This window comes from Plutella xylostella, chromosome 22 (assembly GCF_932276165.1).
Source record: "Plutella xylostella chromosome 22, ilPluXylo3.1, whole genome shotgun sequence".
Classification (NCBI taxonomy): Eukaryota; Metazoa; Arthropoda; class Insecta; order Lepidoptera; family Plutellidae; genus Plutella; species Plutella xylostella.
The window spans coordinates 5,815,617-5,838,826 of NC_064002.1; the positions used below are offsets into that span (position 1 = coordinate 5,815,617).

The window sequence follows — 23,210 nt, forward strand, 5'->3', positions numbered from 1 at the left end:
GTGTTAACGTTGTTGATGAAGTCCTAGTTAAAATTTACTTAGCAAGTAGACTCGTGATCTAGCCATTACATAACAGTTTTAAGTATGCCTCTTTTCAGTACAGTACTTTTATACACTCACAAACAATGAAAAAAATTTAGTCACTTATAAAATTATTTCTAAACTGAAAAGAAACTAACCAGTAATGACGCCATCATTATAAATGACGAATAAAATATATATTGCATATATAATTATATTGTACTAGCTGACCCGGCGAACTTCATACCGCCTCTTACCCTACACTACATTACCTTTCACTACCCTACACTACTCTACACTACCCTACACTACCCTACACTACCCTACACTACCCTACACTACCCTACACTACCCTACACTACCCTACACTACCCTACACTACCCTACACTACCCTACACTACCCTACACTACCCTACACTACCCTACACTACACTACACTACACTACACTACCCTACACTACCCTACACTACACTACACTACACTACACTACCCTATCCTACTTTTCTTACCTTTCAAACCTTCCCTGCAACTCCACGAATATTTCAAGACCAAAATTACCTAAATCGGTTCAGCCGTTCACGAGTTTTAGCGAGACTAACGAACAGCAATTCATTTTTATATATAAGAGATTTATTTTTAAATTAAATTTTTGATGGCCTAAACATTTTCATTGTATGCGAATGTACCTATATTTTTTTAAAATATGTCCCTATTTGAGTTAATTAGTATGGCAATCGGGCTATTGTGGAATGACCCTTAACTAAGAAATTTATTTTTGAAACCTACTATTCATATTAAAATTTAACCTGGGCTAAAATGTGCTTGAACTCAAATAAACGTGGATAAACAAATTAAGTTAAAATCAACGACCCATGTTTCCTGCCGCGCAATAAATAAAAAGTATTTTTGGTGGACGATTTATAGGTTGAATATAGGATTAAAGGCTGAGTACGGATTTTGGAGCAAATTGACCGCCATTGATTTACTTCCGACGTAGGGCCGATAGCGATAACCGAAATCAGGCTAAAGCATAATGAATATTTTAACAAGATAAACTAAACGGGAAAATACTACCTTATCTAAAGCTGGGGGCATCTGCCTCTGATAAGTAAACGATATTGATGGCTACCATTGGAAACTGGTGCTTTTATACCGTGCTATGACGCGGGTGGTTATCTCCAATTATTATAAACATAGTTTTTGCTGGAGAGCTGAAATGAGTTAGAAATAAATTTCAAAATGTTACTTAGATAACAAAATTCGTCTTGGTATCATGATATTGTTATGATTATGATACATAGCGTAAATCGGCCAATAGTTTCGAAGCTTATTGAATACAAAAAAAACGATTGAATGATTCATTTTTAATCTCTTCATCCTATTGATAATATACCTAACACAGCTTGCAAATGAAACCTACCCGACTTGACTTCAAATAGTTTAAATACAAGCTCATACCTACTACTACTGGTACCGTTACTATACTATACCTAGTTAATACCTATCACCCGTTCGAAGCTACACAATCCGTTTAACCTAAGTTCATTGTTCACGGCACTGACTCTAGCTTAGCTCGCTTTAACATCGTTTCTGCACTAACCACGACTTTATCTCGTTGCCATACTAATTGCTCTCGTTGATTGCCACATTATTTTGTCATGTACAGTCAGCTGCATAAGTAGCTATACACCTTCGAACCTTGTCAATGTATCAAACCGCCTATCCATTCATTGAGCATTGACGGGTCATCAGTTTGACAAGGTACAGAAGTGTATAACAACTTATGCAGCTGACTACCTAGCCCATGATCAGGTTTCAAACTGTCAAGCTAGACTAACCCTTTCTCCGGTCACTCCACGGGTCACGAAAAACTAAATTTCCCACTTCGCAGCTCCCGTTCATTCTACTAAAGCAATTTATTTCGCAGACGATTCAATTCACGGTGATGTGGGTGCTGTTTGCGGCCATCGTGGTGCTCAACTCGTCGGTGATCGCCGCTCTGCTCTGCACCAGTGCCCGGAAGAGCCGGATGAACTTCTTCATCATGCAGCTGGCTATAGCTGGTGAGTCTTGGCACCGTAGATAATGGTATAAACAACCGAGGACCGAGTGTTGTGGCGCTCCTTCGGAGAAGTCTATGTCCAGCAGTAAATGATTATTAGCTGATGATGATGAAGCCAGGACGTAGTGACGCTAAAAAACTAAATTTAATTTTTAACAACTTTTGTTCTTCGACTTTTGCAAATCTAGATTCGGTGTAATGTAAGTTACTTACCCTATTTACATATTACTGTAATTGTATACATTTGCATATCTTTGTTTCAATTATCATTCCTGCATGTAATACAATAGTATATAATATAATAGTATAAATAGTATATAACTCATATTATAAACTGATGTTTGCCTTGGTCGCTTATTAGAAGGAAATGTTACTCAAATTGTATCTGTTAGGAACTCTATATTCTTTTAACGGTTTTTGTACCAATATCATAAAATAAACTAAAATTAACAATGCTAGAGCTGGATTAGGGGTCAGACCACACTGTGGTAAAAGGATTAGCCAATCCGATTAGTAGTCCGTCACTGAATGGCCCGTGTGCGCCCACAGTGACGTATAGTTGATACATGACTCAGGGATCGCCCTTTCATGCACCCCATAGAAATGCATAGGGTACCTAGATATTCTAGAACAATTCGTTTTCTGATTGGGCATATTGTCTTAATTGTGCCTTTGAAATATCTATGAATGTATGTAGGTATATGCTTATACAGTTATATACATGTTTGAGAGTGGAGTGTGGTAGACGCAAATACTAACTTGTTCAGATGATATCTTTTCAGTTTTTAAATTTTGCAATACTTACCTTCAACTCCTGGGAATACCTTACTAATTTTATTTACCTACTCATTTTAACTCTAATATATTTTTTCTGAAACAAAATCTTGTAATTGTACTCCTCTAATTTAGAAGATTAGTGGCCATGTTGTAATTTTCTTGTGCATTTTAAACTATTTTAAAATGAAACTGAAGCAGCGGTCTAACAAGTTAAACATCGGTGTAGTTAATAAAAACAACCTGGTTTAATCTTTTATCTTCTTGCGAAGACTTCACTTTGCTGGAGTTTTTATTAAAGAAAACTTCAGGGACCTTCCTATTCAGGTGGGTAAATGGATCGATACTGCTCAGGTTTTTGTAGAGGTGAAAATGAATGTAGGTATTTGATTTTCTTCTTTTGCGCCTATGTACCCGTAACGTTAATACTTTCATGGACGTTTACAATTGATATAACAATATTTTTAATCTTCGACTTCGTCTCAAAAGTATGGTATTCCAAGTTAAACATGTCTGTGTTATATGTGTATTGCGATGCGTCTGCTATGCCACGATATATGATTTGTTTAATGTACCTATGAGTCATAAGTATTATGTTGCAGTCCTATGGCACCCCAGAGGTGCAGAGGGTTTCCACTAACGTCCGCCACTTCCGCCTATCTTCGGCTGTCCTTTTGGCCTCACTCCAGCTTAGTCCAGCGGCTCGCAACTCGTTTTCGACGCTTCGGCGCCATGTTTGGACAGGGCGTCCCCGGGAGCGCTTGCCATTTGGTGGCCTCCAGTCAAAGGCTATAGTTGCGGCATTCGTAGCTCCTCTTCGTACAGTGTGCCCAATCCATCTCCACTTTCGTTTCGCAATTTCCTTGCCGATGGGAGATTGTCGGCACAGCTTCCACAGATCTTCGTTACGTATTGTCTTCGGCCAGAAAACGCGTAGGATCGACCTTAGGGACTTATTGACGAACACTTGCAGTTTGTTCGTCAGCCCTTTCGTCACTCTCCACGTTTCGCAACCAAAGAGCAATAAGGACTTCACGATGGAGTCGAAGAGGGAGATTTTTATCCGCCTTGTGAGCACATTCGAGTCCCAAACAGGTTTGAGCTGGGCAAACGCAGCCTTCGCCTTCTTGATCCTGCTCTCTATATCCTCATCTGCTCCTCCCTGACGGGTGACCGTGCTTCCGAGGTAAGTAAATGCATCTACCGAGTCCAAGCGTTGGTCATCGAGTATTAAGGCGTCCGAGGTTTTAGCCTTGATACGCATATCGACTGTTTTGCGTCGGTTTATTCGCAGACCCATTACTCTGGCTTCCTCCTGCAGGAGTGTGAGTTTCTCTTGTAATAGGTCGAGAGTTGGCGAAATCAGCACGATGTCGTCCGCGTAGTCTAGGTCTTCTAGGACACCTGAAGCCCAGCTTATACCTCTCGGGATAGCAACCACGTTCCTCATCACATCGTCAAGGAGAATAACAAATAGGAGCGGTGACAGCCCCAAGCTCTTTTTCGTGTACGACCCTACATGTACTGCCCTCGTATAGCGAGCGTATCACTTGGATGATGCAGGCTGGTATGCCTCTGCGTTGTAGACTTGACCACAACGCGGTCCACTTCACGGTGTCGAAGGCTTTTTCGAAGTATGTAGCTCCGACTGCCATTCGACACATTGCTCAATAAGGACCCGTAGGGTGTTGGTGTGGTCAGTGCAGGAGCGTCCAGGGCGAAAGCCAGCCTGCTCATCTCTGAGGGTCACTGCTACTTTCGGCGCGATATAAGTATTATACTTATACATGTGGGAGTGGAACAGAACGCAAGATGAAGGATGTAACCATGACGACGAATAACAGAGGAGAGTGAAAGACGTAAAGACGAAAAGACGATGTCGATATTTCTTTGATTTTATTTTAACCTGTATATAATAAAGTGGATTAAATACCTAACATCATATTTAATTCCTACAAATTGGGGGCTCGTCCGGGATAATAAATATAAGAAATATCGGCAATGACGGCGCATAAAAGACGATGAAGAAAACAGAACGGCAAGCGGCAGGGGGCCATTTTAGAAAATAACAAGAATGACAGTGATAAATTTTCAATAAAATTTTTCTTCGCTTTAACGACGACTTCGGGTCTGAGCATCTACCAACTTAAGACGAAAAGACGAAACGAAGACGACAGGAAGATGCCCAGGACGATGACGACGGAGGAAGGCGCGGAGAGAGGTGGAACATCAAGACCGCTGATGTACACGGAGGAACTGGTACCCAAATTCAGTGGGCAGGACCAGACTGACTCAGCAGCACGGTGGGCGCAAGAAGTCGAAGACAACGCCGATATCTTCGGGTGGACAGAGTTGCAGCGGCTGATCGTGGGGCGCAGGTCACTGACAGGTACGGCGGCACTCTGGTTTCGATCGGAAAGACCCTTCAAGACGTGGGAGGCGCTGAAGACGGCGATCACCAAGGAGTTCCCAGATGCCGTAGACTCTAAGACCATTCACGAGATGATGAGCAGCAGAAAGAAGAAGCCTGATGAAAGTTGCTTGGAATATTTTTATATTATGAAAGAGTTGGGTAAACGAGGGAAGATGGATGATTATGTTGCCATCAAATATATAGTGGACGGTATAGTGGACCATGAGCTAAACAAAGTGATGTTACACAGTGCCACGACATATTCAGAGTTGAAAGAGCAACTAAGAATTTATGAAATTGTGAAGGAAAAGACGAAGGGCGAGAGTCAGTATTATGCGACTATGAGGGTATCGACGGCGCACACTAATAAACGATGCTATAGCTGTGGAGATTCCAACCATGTCTCAGTGGACTGTCCGAAGAAGCAAAGAGGTGCAAAGTGTTTCCGATGTAACGAATTTGGGCATATCTCAACCGCGTGCCCTGAAAGAGGACAAGTTCAAGGTCAGGCTTCAACATCGACAGAAACAACCGATGAAAGCGCTACGGGCGGCATCGATAACTTCAACACGGATTTAAGACGAACGATGGTCATGGTGGAAACAGGCGATGGCAGCGCTATGACGGACTTCACGACGGACTCACGACAGAGCAGCGGAAGCGGATATCAAGAGATGTCGATAAAGCAGATGTCGGTAATGTCAATCAGGATGGACGAGGCGGCAAATGATGAGCATAGATACCAAGAAGAAGAAGATGACAGGCATAAATACGATTCATGCGAAGAAGAATTAAGTGACAGCCAAGAAATGTCAATGTCAAACAGTTTTCAAGACGATGTAAACAAACAAGGTTTGCATAATGAAAAGGAGAAACTGATGAACATTTACGAAAAATCTGTAAATATGTTAATAGATAACGGAAGTCACGTTAACCGTATTGTAGACGATGTGTATATTGTAAAAAACGACGATAACAGGAAGATAATGAGAGATGCACCAATCAAGACAAGGATGAGGATGATGTTAGAGTTAAGAAATCAAGTGGGACCAAGGCGAAGAAGGGTAAGAAGGCGAGTGACACATAAGAGAAGAAAGATAAGAAGAGAAGCGATACACGAGACAAAAAAGATGAAAAGAAAGAGGGAAAAGAAGATGAAACGCAAGAAGACAAGAAAGAAGAAAAGAAAGGAAGTGATATTGGGGGAAAGAAAGATAAAAGTGATGATGAACGAATGATGACGAATGCGTGTTTTTTAAGTTGTAATGCTGTATTTGTTTATTATTATTAGTTAAGGTGTTAATTTAAGTTGTTTTAAATGCACATGCTGAGGGCAGCATGTATGCAGGATGGCCGAGTGTGGGAGTGGAACAGAACGCAAGATGAAGGATGTAACCATGACGACGAATAACAGAGGAGAGTGAAAGACGTAAAGACGAAAAGACGATGTCGATATTTCTTTGATTTTATTTTAACCTGTATATAATAAAGTGGATTAAATACCTAACATCATATTTAATTCCTACATACAATATTTTTTCAATATTGTATTAATATTGCGATAGCATTGCAAGTCGCGCCAGAGTCCGAGTTCGCGTACCTACCTATTCCTATTTAACTCCCGCCAAAGCCCCGGGCGATGAGGAATCACGGATTTAAAAGTTGTAAAACTTTAATCTGTGTTGTATCCAGTAAAACGAGACTAGCCTGAATTCCACGAAGGAACTTTCAACCTAGGTTGACCGTCCACCTGTATCGTACGCAACGGACGCATCGCATTCAGTATTCTTTGTATAGAAATTCACACAAGTGCGGCCGTCATCGGTATTGCCAAATTATGCGATTGATATGCACTAATTATATTCATTGGTCCACATACCTACTACTCGTAGTAAAAATGGATAGCTGCGTAGAACATTTCTGGTGGAAAGGCATCCAAAATCTATTGCTTAATTTGGCAGTACTTATATGAAGAGAGATGACATGAGGGATTATACATAATTATGTAGATCGAGATGTAGAAGGTTAACTTTAATTTAAAAATCTTGCGTGCAAAACGTCGTCAGTGTGTTGTTTATATTTCAAGCATTAGGTATGTACTTACTTATTATTTAAAAGAAACGTAAGTAATATTGAAACGATATTTTCATGGCTGTGTGTGTACTGTGTATCGGGAATAAGCTTAAATAGACGTTTTGATTTACGTAACTTATTTTATTTTTTCCTAAAGAAAATAAAAGCTCTCAGTACTTATTCTCTTTACAATAATAATGTAAGTACATAGATTCTTCAATTTATTCAATTTCGATACTACCATTTTCATATGTAATAAAAATATATGTTATTAATTATTTTAGCTAACAAAGAAAATATTTTTTTTTACATTATGATACTTAATTATACTGTGCTATACTTATGTAGCTGTAATTAAACTGACTAATTGCACGGACTCATTAAATAACATAACATAACATAACATTGGCCCGACTCCTTTCAACATTTTTGTCTAAAACTTTATAAAGAGTCGAAATCGTTTCAATGATATTTCATTCCACATTTCATTAGGCGAATGGTTTCTTTCGTGTTTCGATTTCAAAGACATTCAAGACTCATTTCAATGCATGCTTGTTGGGCGGAAACGATGCCCGTTTTATTCACTTTCTTGGTTCAATGGGAACCAACTTTTATTTTTCAAATGAATAAAAAGTTTTCAAATATGTATAGCATAAAGGTTGAAGGGAATCCAATTAAAGGGTGTTGCAAAAATGGCATAGTAGGCCGAAAGCGGTGATTTGTAAAAAAAAAGTTTTACAGAATGACTGAATAGGTAGTTAAAGTTTAATAAAATATCATTTCTTAATAGAAGCTCAGTAGCTTTTAAAATATACCTAATTTTGATGATTTTTTGTACGAATTTGATCAACACTGTCAAGTATATTGGATTGCTCATGAAGTGTACTCATATATGTAAGTACTTATAATAATTATGTAAAATTATTAAATATATTTATAGACAGCTCTCTGGAATTACGTTATACAAATGGTTATAATCAATTCAAACTACAACGAAAATTCCGGTCCGTATGCGAGTAATTTAGGTTTAGATCTTCTCCAGCAACAATTAAAAGGGTTCAATTAGAGGCTTAATCGAGTAATTTGTAGGCGTAACTATGTACTTCCAACCCAATCAAAGTTAAAATACAATACGCATAATAGAATAGAATATGTCTTTATACATTTCATTACATTTTTGAAAGCTGTAGATCTCACGTTATTCGCCTTTCGGCTTATTCGGCTTACTGGACCGCTTTTACAACCCCCTGTATTTTATTATACTTAAACAACAAAAGTCGGGCTGGTTCCCGTATTTGGGCACGTATAATACTCGTAAATATATAATTATGTTTGTTAGAAGAAAATACAATCTGCCTTGGAGGAATCATCCAGATACCTTCAGTTCTTCAGTCTGCCACCTACCCACGGTACTATTCAGTCATCCAAGGATACAGGATACACTATAGATAGTAGGATACAGTGCATCTGATAAAATAAAAGGCAATGAAATTGTATGTAGGTACTTTACTTAGGTACCATCGGGGAAATCATGGCAGTTCGAACAATATCCCGTGCGCAGCTCTTCATGCAAGTAGTTAGCGTAGTAAACGCTTTCAGCGCTTGCCACCAGTTCATTCCCCGATAGTACTTCCGCTATCTTATACACATAAAAACCAAAGTGGAATGTTTACGTTTGTCTGTCTCTAGTGCGTCTATTTTACACCAATAGCAATAAAACTAGCACTTTATTCGCTCCAATCAGTGGCCTTCAGAAGTCGCGATAAATTCTGCAAGATATTTTCATCGCGTACCAAGATTGTATTACTAATTGTTTACGCGAAATGTGTATAAATTTTGCTCTAGCATTATAAATCTTTCGTTTTTTGCTAAATAGATACTTATTTACAATAGTTCAAAGAAGATGTGTTTTATTTTTTTGCTATGCTGGTTTGTTTTGAGTCAGTAAATTACAGTGAACTGCGTTGGTATTATTAGGTAGGTATTATGTTTCTGAATATAAACATCACAAAGTCATTAGAGACTCCTTGTAATATATTCATATTGGTACTATTGTTTCAATTCCGATACTTTCTTTAACAAACACATTCAAAGTAAACTTATTATTAAACAAGTTTGCACGATGTTTGATGCTATAAGGTGGAATTTTATAAGTAACAGTTTAATGTAATATATTTGTATACAGGGTGTTGCAACTATGTTGGTCACCTGACTTTTTACTATGGAGAATTACTTTTTTTTTCGCTAATTTTGATATTATTATTTCAGTTTCGCAACACCCTGTATATATGTTCAACTTAATATATATTTAAAATAGCACTAGTGATATTTATATAATTTGTTGTTAACTATATCTACTTACCCCCTTATTCATAAAAAAGTTACTGAACGGATTAACTATTGAACTGTTCTGTCCCTCTCTGACAGAGAACAATTTGTTCTTTGACAGAGAGTGACAAAACAGTTCAATAGCTAATCCGTTCAGTAACTTTTTTATGAATAAGGGGGTTAGGCTGCAGTTGCATTCGTTCTTTGGTTGTCGTTTAAATGACGTTAAAAATGGCATACCTACCCGTACCGCAAACAATTTGAGTTTCAAATGACTTAATCTCAGCGAAAACGTAAAATAAGATTTAAATTTTAAATTAAAAATACCTTCCGAAGGCAACTTTGCTTAAAATATTTTAATTTGTGTTTCTGAAATGCCACACAAAACAAAAACATACACGACATCAGAGCTTCATTGTAGCTATGGATCTCACTATGGATGAACCTTTGGACCTTTACAAAAGATGAATTTATTGATAGTGTAGTGATCAGGGTGCCTGAGTGCTATGGCAGTTATTTGAATGTTTTTTTTTTGTACTTTGTGATATGATATGTATGTCCGCCTGCTAAGCCTGATGATTATGGCAATAACCCAGTCCCATCCAGTCTTGAAGGAGACCTGAAGTGAAATGTTAAGAGGATGTTCGATTTATTAATAGCCTGGATCCTGAGAACCTACTAAATTGACGATTATTATTTTCAGATCTATTCGTGGGCCTGATTTACGTGTTTGTGGATATCATCCAGAAGATTACAATAGCGTGGTTGGCTGGAGAAGTGATGTGCAAGTTGGTGAAGTTCCTACAGGTAAGAAAACAATTTCATACAAAAAATTGGTAAAAGAGGCAGACACGAACAGCTATTATTGTTCTTAGGTTGTATCCGACGATATTGGTCATATTTGGTCTAATGAATTGAATCTGAAAACCTACGTCTAATAATTGTCCGATTCAATATTATTTTCATACTAGTAATAATATATGTTGACTCCCATAATGTACGACCGATTCGTTTTTTTTTCTCAAACTTATCTGATGCTAAACACATTTTGACGATTTCACAGGCTGTAGTGATGTACGCGTCTACCTACGTGCTAGTGGCCCTGAGCATAGACCGGTGTGACGCCATCACCAACCCTATGAACTTTTCAGGCAGCTGTAAGTTACCTTACCTGCGGCCGCTGCACGGGTTCGGTATCGACGTCGATAAACTTGTTTAATACGCGTTGCAGCGCCGTATTTATGGCGAATCGCAATAGTGAGACTTTTACCTACGTCGATTATAAACCCATGTAGCGGCAGATTATTGGATGCTGCTAAATATAGTCCGACAAAGGTAACTTTGTAACTAGGAATGAAGAAAAATAAGAAATAGTTACCTCAAAATTACAAAAATAAATATGTTTCTCAAGAATCTATCAGCCGTAAGAGAGTCGGAATATCACTTATTTAATAAATAAGGTAGGTAAACGAATACTCTAGTACCTAGGATTTTTACTTTCATCTATTTATAGATTGATTAGGTTTCAATCACTGTCACGGGCAGAGTTCTTAACTTGAGTAACTTCAAATAGATCGCCTGATTTGGTTTTAGTAGGAAAAAACCCGATTTATCGTGATGAAAGAAATCGGAATCCGACCAAAATCTGACACAATATCTGGATTATGCTTAGGTCGTTAAGTGCCAATTTCGCAAGACTCCGCTACTGAATTTCGAAGTACGAAATCCCGCTGATTGTTATTTCTAAAGTTTATGATTCCGATGTACGTTAGTTCGAAAGTATGGAATTCCTCTGTTTGTGAGTCATAGCGTATATAATTGCGATGTACGCCAGTTCCAAAGTATATTGTAAACAGCACTGCCCTACCCTACCCTGTTCCATACTTAAATTCAATATACCAACTCAAGTAAAATGTACGAATCAGCTTTTTTTGCGATTTCAGCTTTAATAAAAACCTTCTCACGCCGAAGGTCCTATACTCATTAAACAATTGCTCAATGAACTTACGTACATTCGAACTAACGTAGGTACATCGGAATCATAAACTTTAGAAATAACAATCAGCGGGATTTTGTATACTTCGAAATTCCGTAGCGGAGTCGGAGATGAATGACGTATAATTGATGAACCAATCCCTGGTTACGATCTAACCGACTATGACGAATTAGGAGCTAAAGCCGGGGAAGGCGTAGCAACTGGGAATTTTTTTCATTGGTTTTAGTTGGTAATTAAATGTACTAAAGATCAAAATAATGTGATCCCGTATAGTGCGCAGCCAGGTTAAGGGTAAGATTAAACTTTTGGTGTTACATAACTTAAATTATACATAGTTTGAAGTGAGTGCTCTTAACGTAACTACCTAGTTGTAAATTATTGAGAGTGTTTACATTTTGAGTTATGAGTTGGAAACAAATTAGCCCGTAGTTTAATTGATAATCTCAAGATGTTACAATCTCAGATCAATATTAGTAGTTTCAATCTTTCAATTTAATGTAGTTATAAACACGCAAGCAGTGAAAAAGTTTCCCTTACAAAATTCCGACACCAAAATTTAACGGCCCTAATATTTACCCAATAATTAATTTTTTTTTGCCAAAATTCTGATGGGCTATTAAATGTAAGTAGGTACTTCAATTGCAGACGGTGTCATGAAGCTAGCTTTTTTCCGTTTAGGAGTAATTTTGGTCACTGCAACTTTTTTTTTGCTCGTGAGTGTAATTTACAGGTATAAATAACAGTAATGTTGACCATTTCAAAATGTTCCAGGGAACAGAGCTCGGGGCCTGATCGCGTCCGCGTGGCTCATCAGCTTCATATTCTCCATCCCGCTGCTGATCCTGTACGAGGTGAAAGAAGTTCAAGGTGAATATTAATAGAGTTTATTTTTAACTGCTTATAAATATGTTTTTACAGCGGCTGTTGGCTACTGAATGTCTTTTATAGACGGCCCAAAATGGTTTTATAAGTCCAGTGAAGTGCAACTAAACTTGTATTTTCCTGTGTTTTTCTTTCGTTTTCCTGTTAAAAGCTCCCGAAGTTTTAATCAGTTTCTTAGCAAAATCAAAATAACCTTAAGTTTACTTACAAAAATAATAAATTAAGAACAAACATTAAATAAAACTTTTAAGCTCTTAAATATTCGAGTTCAAGAGTGATCGTGATCCATCTATCACGTTCTATAACTATTGGTTCAGCGTTAACACAGTATCGAATCCCTGAAACAATCATGCTAAAGATTATAATTGCTATGAGTACCTATCTACCTGCCTATGTAATTCCGTATTATACTACCTATTACCTACATAGAGCGACTGCGACATAACCGAATAAAGCGAATACAGAGTACTCTTTATATAGGACTAATCGTACCACCATAGCTTAGATTAACAATATAAAAACAAGATGGAGTGACACTGCAAAAGAAACGTCTTGACCAATAACACTCCACTTCTACCACTGAGCTTTTATTTAGAACTAGCTGTTCCCGCGCGCTTCACTTCGCCTTAAAAAGTTTTCCCGTGGGAATTCCGGGATAAAAAGTAGCCTATGTTCTTTCCCAGGGTCTGGACCGTATGTATACCAAATTTCATTCAAATCCGTTCAGTAGTTTTGGCGTGAAAGAGTAACATACAGACAGATACAGTTACTTTCGCATTTATAATATTAGTTAGGATAGTTAGGATTAGTTTGGTTAGAATGTACGTACAATGGTTGTTATTAGATGGAACTAAAAACAGACAGTAAACAAAATAGTTTTTGTATGTTACACACCATCTGGTTCGTATACAGGGTGTTGCAAAAAGGGTATACTAAGCCGAAACCAAGAATCAGAATTTCTAAATTCGCGAAAAAAAAAACATTCTTCATAGTAAAAAGTCACGTGACCAACAAAGTTTCTATGGAAATTTATTTCTTTTTCGCGAATTTTAAATTTCTGATTTCAGTTTCGGGCTTAGAAATAGCATGCTGCACATGTAGGTTTCGGCTTAGTATACCCTTTTTGCAACACCCTGTATTGTTAATCTATGCATCATAGTGACTACATCTCCACACGTTTCCAGGCAAGGACCAGTGCTGGATCGACCTGGGCACCCCGCTGCGGTGGCAGGTGTGGATGACGCTGGTCTCCATGATGATCTTCGTGCTGCCCGCGCTGACCATCGCCGTGTGCTACGCGGTGATAGTGCTAACCATCTGGACAAAGAGCAAGGCGGTGGTGATGAGCCCGCCGATACAATCGTCGCGGCGGACGAAGACGCTGAGGAATTGTGAGTGATTTTGAATTGAAGTGAACGAGGAATTAAAAAGTTTCAGTGATAGTAACACCAAATTACTGCTAAACGGAACAGTTGAAGTTTGAGAATATTGAAGTTCATTAAACAGCGCATCAGAATATTACCAAATAAAAACGTAAATGTCTTTAATTAATTTTACATTAATTTTACAAAAAAATTAGGTCATTGGGTTTGGTTTAGTAAGTGGAACTTTTTCATTGCTCGGGAGTGTATTTAAATTGAATCAGGCGACTGCTATAGGCATAATTATTTCACTCCGACAGGGGTCTGATTGTGAAATAATTGTGACAATGATAAAATCGGATTCGTAAGAATTATTTTTGAAGATGAAGAATTTGACACTAATTACTTCCGGAGTCTTGGTTCGTTTCTTTCCAAAACGAGTTTACGATACCCAGAGCCAAATATTTCTACTGCATACTCTGTCATATAGTAGTGTAGTACTGTACCCACAAAGTGTTGGTTCAGATTGGCCTTTAATTTGTACTGTGTTCTTATTTGACTAGTCAAAATACACTCACAGGCAATGTAAAAGTTCCATAGTAAATTTTAAAATTTGACCAAAATATTACCGTTGGTAATATCCTGATGCTCTGTTAAATATACCTACTTCAATGTTGCAGAAGGCGTCATAAAGCTAGTCTTTTCAGTTAAAGAGTAATTGGGTGTTTTTCTCAGTGGAAGCTTTTCATTGCCCGTGAATGTATTATTATTAGGTACTACAGGCTACTAGATGGTGGCATTTTCGTACCTAGTGTTATTCTTGGATTGCTTATGTTTCCGGTATAATATAATGCCGAACATAATTGATAAGTACGTGCTAAATAATTATTATAATAATGTATAATGTTACGTTTGAATAACCAACAAACAGTAATCATTCACGTATGGCTTCATACGGTTTCCAGTGATAATAGAATAGATTCTAAACATTAAACGCTCGGCTTTCATTACGTAGATAGTGATACTGTAAGCTCGCTGAAAGCTCGAAATGAAGCTTTCAGTGCGTTCAATTCTTGCTCAGAATTGTGTAAATGTTTACTGGCGGCACAGTGAATAGGAACTACGGATACATTAATAGTACAGTAGGACACACGCATAACGTTTTATTGGTACCTAGATCTCTTGAAGTTAGAGAAAAAAATTTATTAACAACCAAAAATTTATATTTTTTTTATGAAATATTACTATATGGCTATTAACATTTTTTATAAAAAAAAACCTATAGAACTCTTTATCACCTATATTAAATTTAAGTTAATGTTTTCACAGGAACTTTATAAAACACTTAATAATTTAAAGAAAAACCTTCCTAGTAATGTGTGAAGAACTAAGCTAAAGTGTAATGTTTAGTTTAGTCTGTCTTCCATTGTAGTTAGTATTACATTCATTACGCGTACCTGGGCAGTTCTTCTTTTTAACCTACATAATGGATAAAAAATTATCCCGAATTTGAAAAAAATAACTTTAGCTTTTTGGTGAACTCTTATAATTTTTATGATAGTTACATTTCTATTCTATCGAAAAAGGTGGTTGGCCGCGAAGTTTAAGTATTTTTCAAGATTTTCAGAACATACTACGTGGATAAGGCAAAGAAAATTACACCTTCGTCACAGAATCTTTTATTTTATTTTAACGAAATAGTCTTCGTCGATTAAAATGAAACTTTTTTGATACGTTAATAAACAAAATACCATTTTAGAAAACATATGAAAGAATGGATTTTTAGTAATAACAAAATATTTATTAAGTAGTTATTCAGATTCAGATTCAGATACATTTATTTGCTAGAAACATGGTTACATGAGATCTTAAAAAATAAAATAGTGTCTGGCAAGTTTCACCGAATGTTCGGTATGCAAATTTACAGATGCATGCATACATTCTCATGCTCACATTAAATAATAATTAAGCAAAAATTTACACAATATTACAAAATCACATTATAATTAGAACATTTTGATACATTATACCTATAAAATAATAATAATAATATAATTTAATTGCAAATGTCATGAAATAAAATAATTGTTAGCGAATTCTAAATATTGATTGACAATTGAATAATTATTATATGGTATGCTTAAAAAATTCATCCATTGTATAAAATACATTTTTAATAAGCCAGTTTTTAAGTTTGAATTTAAATTGTTGTATAGGACTGTTTTTTATGTCGCTTGGTATTTGATTAAACACTTTAATAGCCATTATATGACAGTTTTTACTGTATATAGCACTTTTATTTACGGGTAGTACAAGACGGTATTTATTTCTAATGTCAAAATTGACTACATTTCCTACTTTTTTATACATGTCAGGATTTTGTTTTACATGTGTCCCAATTTCAAATATGTACATACCTGTCAGTGTCAGTATATTAAATTTCTTAAATAAAGGTCTACAAGAGTCTGTTTGTTTCCTACCACAAATGGCTCGTATGCATTTTTTCTGGGCTATAAAAGCTTTATTTATGTCCGTGCAATTTCCCCATATTAAAATACCGTAACTTAAGATAGATGACACATAGCCATGGTATGCTGTGAGCGCTACTTGTAGGCCAGAGATCTTGTTAAGTTTATATAGTACATACACAAACCTATTTAATTTGTTACAGATAATATCTATTTGGCATTTCCAATTACAGTGTCTGTCAAGAGCGATACCTAGAAATTTTACATTATCTGACTCTTTAATTGTTACATCTTCATGTTTTGCTTCAATATGTATTCTATCATTGTTATAGTTTTGAAACTGTACGTATGTAGTTTTATCTATGTTAACATTGAGATTATTAATTGAAAGCCAGTCTACTACTGATTTAATAGTTACATTGACTTCCTTTTCTATGGAGTCTTTATTGTTTGAAACGATTATTGATATATCATCAGCAAATAACGTTGTTTGGTAGGAAGTTATCTGTGTCAAATCATTGATGTACAACAGAAACAAGAGTGGTCCCAGGACACTTCCTTGTGGTACACCGAACTTAACCTCTCTTGTAGAAGAATCGAATGACTCAATTGCTGTGTCAATATTTTTTTCGAGTCGCACAAACTGTTTTCTCCTATCCAAATAGCTTTTGATCCAGTCCTGAGCTGGGCCTCTAATTCCATAATATTGACATTTATTTAATAGAGTTTGGTGATCAACGAAGTCGAACGCCTTGGTCATGTCAAAGAAGATTACCACCGCAGGTTGCCGGTTGTCAATGAGGCTGGTGACGTGTTTGACCAGTGTATAAACCGCCATAGTAGTGGATTTATTTTTTTGAAAACCAAATTGTTGATCTTTTATTATATTAAATTTGTTCAAAAATCGTACTAGTCTTTTTTGGAAGATTTTTTCAAATATTTTTGACATTACGGATAAAAGTGCAACCGGTCTATACTTATCCATGGAAGATTTAGATCCTTTCTTATGTAAAGGTTTTACCATAAATAGTTTTAGTGTGTTTGGAAATATACCTTGTTCAAACGACACATTAATAATGTAACTGATAATTGACGATACTAAATCGGCCGTAAATTTTAAAATTTTGGTCGATACCTCATCTGGACCAACCGAGTTTGTATTTTTTAATGATATTATAGTTTTGAAAACCTCTGCTGGATCGCAGGGATGAAGATACATGCTGTTGTTTAATTGTTCTAATTTAACCTTATTGCGATCAAGTGATACGTTTTCCGTTATACCATCTATAAAAAAATCATTAAAACATTCAGCCATCTCCTTTGGATCCTTGATTGATTTATCATTTAATTTAATTTCTTTTATGTCGCGTTTTACTGATGTTGTTCCATTTGTATATCTATTTATAATTTGCCAAGATTTTTTACATTTATTTTTTGATTGTTTTATTTGTAAGTTATTAATATTTCTCTGCGATACATGAATACATTTTTTTAAAAGTTTGGAATAGGCGTTAAAGTTTGTTTTATTGTCTGAAGAATTAAATCTATAATAATGAGAACGCAATCGTCTTTTTGTTATACATGATTTTTTTATTCCCTTGGTAATCCACACTCTACGATCCATTACATTTGATACCTTTACTCTGACTTTTGGAAAACATAGTTGATAAAATAATACGAACAAGGAATGAAAATGATCAAAAGCCTCATCTAAGTTATCCGCTTGGTATGATTCACTCCAAGTAAGGCTACTTAAGCATTCTCTAAACTTTACAATGTTATCTTTATTTAAATCTCTTTTGTAAATATAGTTATATGTTTTGGGTTTTTCGATTTTTTGTGGAACATCTAGAATCTGTCCTGTATTGTGGTCTGACAAACCCAATTCGATTACCGTACCTGTGCTGTCCGTGATATTGCTTACAAAGAGATCCAGACAGGCTGCTTGTCTGGTTGCGGATGTGATATGAGATACCATGTTAAAATTCAAAAGAATCGACTTGAATATTTTTGAGTTTTTTTCGTTTGACTTGATGGTGTCTATATTGAAGTCACCAGTTAGAATAACTCTTTTGTTAGATTTTATAACTAAATTGTGAAGCAATTTATTAATATTATCAAAAAATACATTAACATTCGAGTCTGGTGTTCTGTAGATACATAACAAGGTAAAATTTTGGTGTATAAGTTCGATACCACAACATTCAAAGGTTTTTTCCTGGCAGTAACTTTGCAGCTCTGAAAGAGTTCTGTATTCAATGTTTTCTTTAACAAAGATACATACTCCACCTCTCTTTTTATCATTTTTAATTTCCCTACAAAAAAAATCTGCCAATTTATAATCGTTAAAATGTAGGTTTGCCTCTTCTCCTTTTACTACAAATGTCTCCGATAGGCAAACCACATCAACAAATATATTATCATCATATAGATTATCAAGACAAACAGCTATTTCATCTTTTTTTGATAAAAAGCCGGCAATATTTTGATGGAACAAACTTATCTTATTTTGTTTTTTACATACGAAAGGAATTTATATTTACCTTTGTGTTCACTGTACTGTTTTGAAAATTTTCTGATATTTCAAGGTTTTCCTCGTGCCGTTTTTGACGTGTAGCTACCATGTTATGAAAATAATACGGAATGGTGCCCTTTTTGAGAGGATTTGCTTTTGGCAAGTGTTTTTCTAGTTTATTGCACAGAAACTTTTCGTTATAGTCGATTGTGTCAATCATAATATTTAATTCATGACTCAAATCTTTTAAATAAGTGTGCCTATTTTTGAAGAATTTCTTAATGTTTACATATTTGCAATTTATTGAATTTTGACATAGAATTTGTAACATATTATTAAGTTTATTTTCATTTAAAAACTGGCTTTGCAAAATATTTACAATAATTACAGTGGATTTATAATATGTTTTTATAAAGTGTGAAAGTTCCATTGAAAGCTGGATAGGGTTCTTGTCATTTTCTCCAACACAGATTATGACCTTATCGGATTCTGTAATGTTGGTGTTGTAACAGGACTTTAAGATTTCTTCACAGCTGGCATTTGATTTAATGTAAGACATAACTTCGTATTTTTCGTACTTCGTATCTCTTCTAGAATTAATTACGGCTGACGCCAAACCTGTACATTGTTGACCTCCAAATATTAAGATGCGTTTATTGCATTTTATTGTCGCATCTGGTCGCTTCTCAGAGCTTTGCGCCGTTGTTTTCTGGCTGGCAATAGGGGCTGGTGTTTTTATTTCCGTACACTTAGATTGCTCTTGTAGTTGTGGTTTCGGTTCCACTGGTTCTCGTACCGTGACAGTCGGGGGGTCAAAATGATGAAGAGGTGTGCTTGTATCATTTTGTGTTAGTTTAAGACGTTTTGGTTTTATTTGAGACTTCCTAGAGTTAGATGCAGGCGTTTTTTTTGCAGTATCCCCACAAATCTTTTGCAATAGTCCGGCTCTCTTTTGTAGTTCCAGTACATCTGCTTCAAGCTTAATGTTACAAATAATTAATGACTCTATCTCATTATGTGCACTTTTTAATTCGCTCTTCAGTGTAATTATTTCGTGACGCAATTCTTCTACTTCATCCGTATTTATATGAGTAGATAAATCCGGTAGGCTGTTTCCTCTAGTTATAGAACCCGATGAATTTAACGACAAATATCTGGGCTCGTCTGAGCTTTTTTGTCGACGCCTGCGCGTGGTTACATTATCTAGCTGTGGTGACGACATACCAAATGATAGGACCAAATATAAAATTAAAAAACAAAAATATATATCGGTCGAGGTGAGGCTCGAACCTGTGACACCGTCGCGGTATGACGAGCGCTTAGCGAGTCGGCCAGTCTTGTATACAGAATCTTTGCGAAATTTTTGTATCTATTCCAGTGCAGGTGTGAACTTATTGACAATGATGTCGGTTAATTTTTGAAGGGCGGTCGTTGCCCGGTCATTGACCGACGACGCGATTCATTCACTATCACAGTAACCAATGTTTTGAATTGATTTTGGTTAATATTATGCACAATTCTTTCAACACTTTCACTTTGTTTATATTGTTATTTAGCTTATTTTATGCTGAACATTTTGATATAAAGTTCAATACGTAAATATTACTTTTTACACTCTTATTTGTTTTAATTGTTGGAGCGATACGTTATACGTGTTAACTTAACGCTTGCGCGCGCTGTCACTCTATTATGATAGCTACATTTCTATTCTATCGAAAAAGGTGGTTGGCCGCGAAGTTTAAGTATTTTTCAAGATTTTCAGAACATACTACGTGGATAAGGCAAAGAAAATTACACCTTCGTCACAGAATCTTTTATTTTATTTTAACGAAATAGTCTTCGTCGATTAAAATGAAACTTTTTTGATACGTTAATAAACAAAATACCATTTTAGAAAACATATGAAAGAATGGATTTTTAGTAATAACAAAATATTTATTAAGTAGTTATTATGATAGCTACATTTCTATTCTATCGAAAAAGGTGGTTGGCCGCGAAGTTTAAGTATTTTTCAAGATTTTCAGAACATACTACGTGGATAAGGCAAAGAAAATTACACCTTCGTCACAGAATCTTTTATTTTATTTTAACGAAATAGTCTTCGTCGATTAAAATGAAACTTTTTTGATACGTTAATAAACAAAATACCATTTTAGAAAACATATGAAAGAATGGATTTTTAGTAATAACAAAATATTTATTAAGTAGTTATTACCACTCTGTCACAATTTCAGCTAAAATGAAGCTTGTTTTTGCTATAAATATTTTTTCGCTACTAATTACAGTAAAAAATTAACAGCATAGACGTTAACATCAATGAATAAATTTAATATGATTTTTCCAAAGTTGCACTATTTATAACATAACATATAAACGACCAAAAATAAGTTGACTACCAGGAGACACCAATCGTTACAGAGTGGTAAACGATGTGACATAGTTGTTATTCTATTAAATATGCGACAGCGTTTTGGAATAAAACAGTTTTATTTAAAAATAATAATTTAGTAACTTACATATAAATCATTATGGTTTCAAGTTAGTCAAAAAATTTACTGGAGATATCTTTATTATTAGTATAACTAATGAAATCACACTTGAGAACCTCTGGAGAGTGAAATATCCGTATTTCAGGAACTTAAAGGACAAATTTGTTCCAACTACATAAAATAATGTTTATCTGCACAATTAATATTTTCGGCAACCTAAAATTTAAGTAACATAATGAAAATTACGTAATTTGTTAAAGTTTTAATCAGCCATATTTCGAAAATACAGCAGTGGCTCTTAGAACTTGAAAAAAATACTCTTTCCTTTTTTAATTACCTTAGAAGCTGGAAGGACTTTAATGTTATCATCAAACATCCGATAAATCATTCTCCACCATATTAAACAGTCTACCACATTCATCGTCTGTTCTTGAGAACAATAGCACGAAATTAGCTTTTTCACTAACGAAACTTTTTATTAATGAAGCGCAAGTGTATTGGACGTTCCTTTCGCTTCGTACTTTAACCAAAACGTGTAGTTTCTCTTCAATTTTTCTTTGATGAATATTCTCAGGTTGGAGTGTTTGGTAAGAATGTGACAGATTTGTCGTGTGACAGAGGGGTAAAATGTGTTGCAAAGTCGATTAGCATTTAAACAGTAACATAAAGTGTAATATTCACATGTTGATTTCAAAGTAATTGTTATTACCAATGAGTAAATAACAAAATAATAATTTCATTGTATTTTATTTTAACAATTACCTACGTGACGAAGCTGTCGCCGAATAAACACACGCACCTCCTGTCACACTTTGCGGGTGGCCGATACGCGGTGTCTGGATCTCAAAGGGGAAATCTTACCAAGGGTAAAAGGAGACCTTAAACTCAGATCGATGGCAATAAGGACGAGTGGCTCAAACAAATATTTTAAATGGCAACCTACGTGACAGAATGTTACTACTAAAACATTAGGTAGTAAGAGACAAATTTTCAACATTTTTTTTAAATATTTCAGAAATCCTTTTAAAATATTTATTTTGTTTTACTAAATAGGTAATATCTTCTGGAGTTTAAATAAATTTTTATATTTTATGTTGTCATATATATTTTTTGTAACATTATCGAATATGCGCAGGATGAAGTGGCGGGAGACAGCCAAGATTCGTATGAAATACTCCTCTGTCACGCGGATTTACCACTCTGTAACGTAATTTTAAATACAAAAATATAAATTTATATTTTTGTAAACGTGCACAGCCGTTGTGTTTTTAGTACAATGCACGCTGAAATATAAATAAATAAATAAATATTTGTAAAACTCATGATTTTTTCTTCACAACTGATGGAGACTAAGTTATGTAGGTTAAAAAGAAGAACTGCCCACCTACCTACTCCTTATATTGTATGAACCGAATGAACGGGAGTGGTTTAGGAATAAGCGTTACCATGTACCTAAACAAAGACCGTTTTACAGTGACAGCCACGTGTAACGATGGCTAAGATGTTTCCTGATATTGATCCAAGCATTACGAGAAAAACAATTATTTAAATATTATTTTTAGATCCCGTTTATTTGCTAGCTTCGACCTTTTGTGTAGCTGTATTGTTTTAGAAAGTTTTAAGTGCTTAAAAATAGTCCAGACGGCAGGGGGAAACTTCAGAGACTCTGCAGCCGACTGGCGATGGCGTTAGGCTGGCATACTGAAAATATCAGCTAAGCCTAAAATGTTACAAAAAAATATTATTTTTTCCTTGTAAACATTTATAACATCAAATTCACTCCCCAAATAGAAACACATGATTTTAAAAGGGGCTTTATTAAGACC

The 23,210-nt window shown here is 35.6% G+C and overlaps 1 protein-coding gene across 2 annotated transcripts in view; it reads left to right on the plus strand.

The window, feature by feature from the left end:
* The window catches only part of LOC105382736 (cardioacceleratory peptide receptor-like), a 76,717-nt gene that overhangs the window by 47,932 nt on the left and 5,575 nt on the right, over window positions 1-23,210 (plus strand). For both annotated transcript variants that reach the window (XM_048628925.1, XM_048628926.1), the window contains exons 3-7: window positions 1,951-2,086; window positions 10,377-10,480; window positions 10,737-10,830; window positions 12,441-12,536; window positions 13,736-13,942. In XM_048628925.1, coding sequence (XP_048484882.1) covers window positions 1,951-2,086; window positions 10,377-10,480; window positions 10,737-10,830; window positions 12,441-12,536; window positions 13,736-13,942 — 637 coding nt within the window. The remainder of the gene's footprint in view (window positions 1-1,950; window positions 2,087-10,376; window positions 10,481-10,736; window positions 10,831-12,440; window positions 12,537-13,735; window positions 13,943-23,210) is intronic.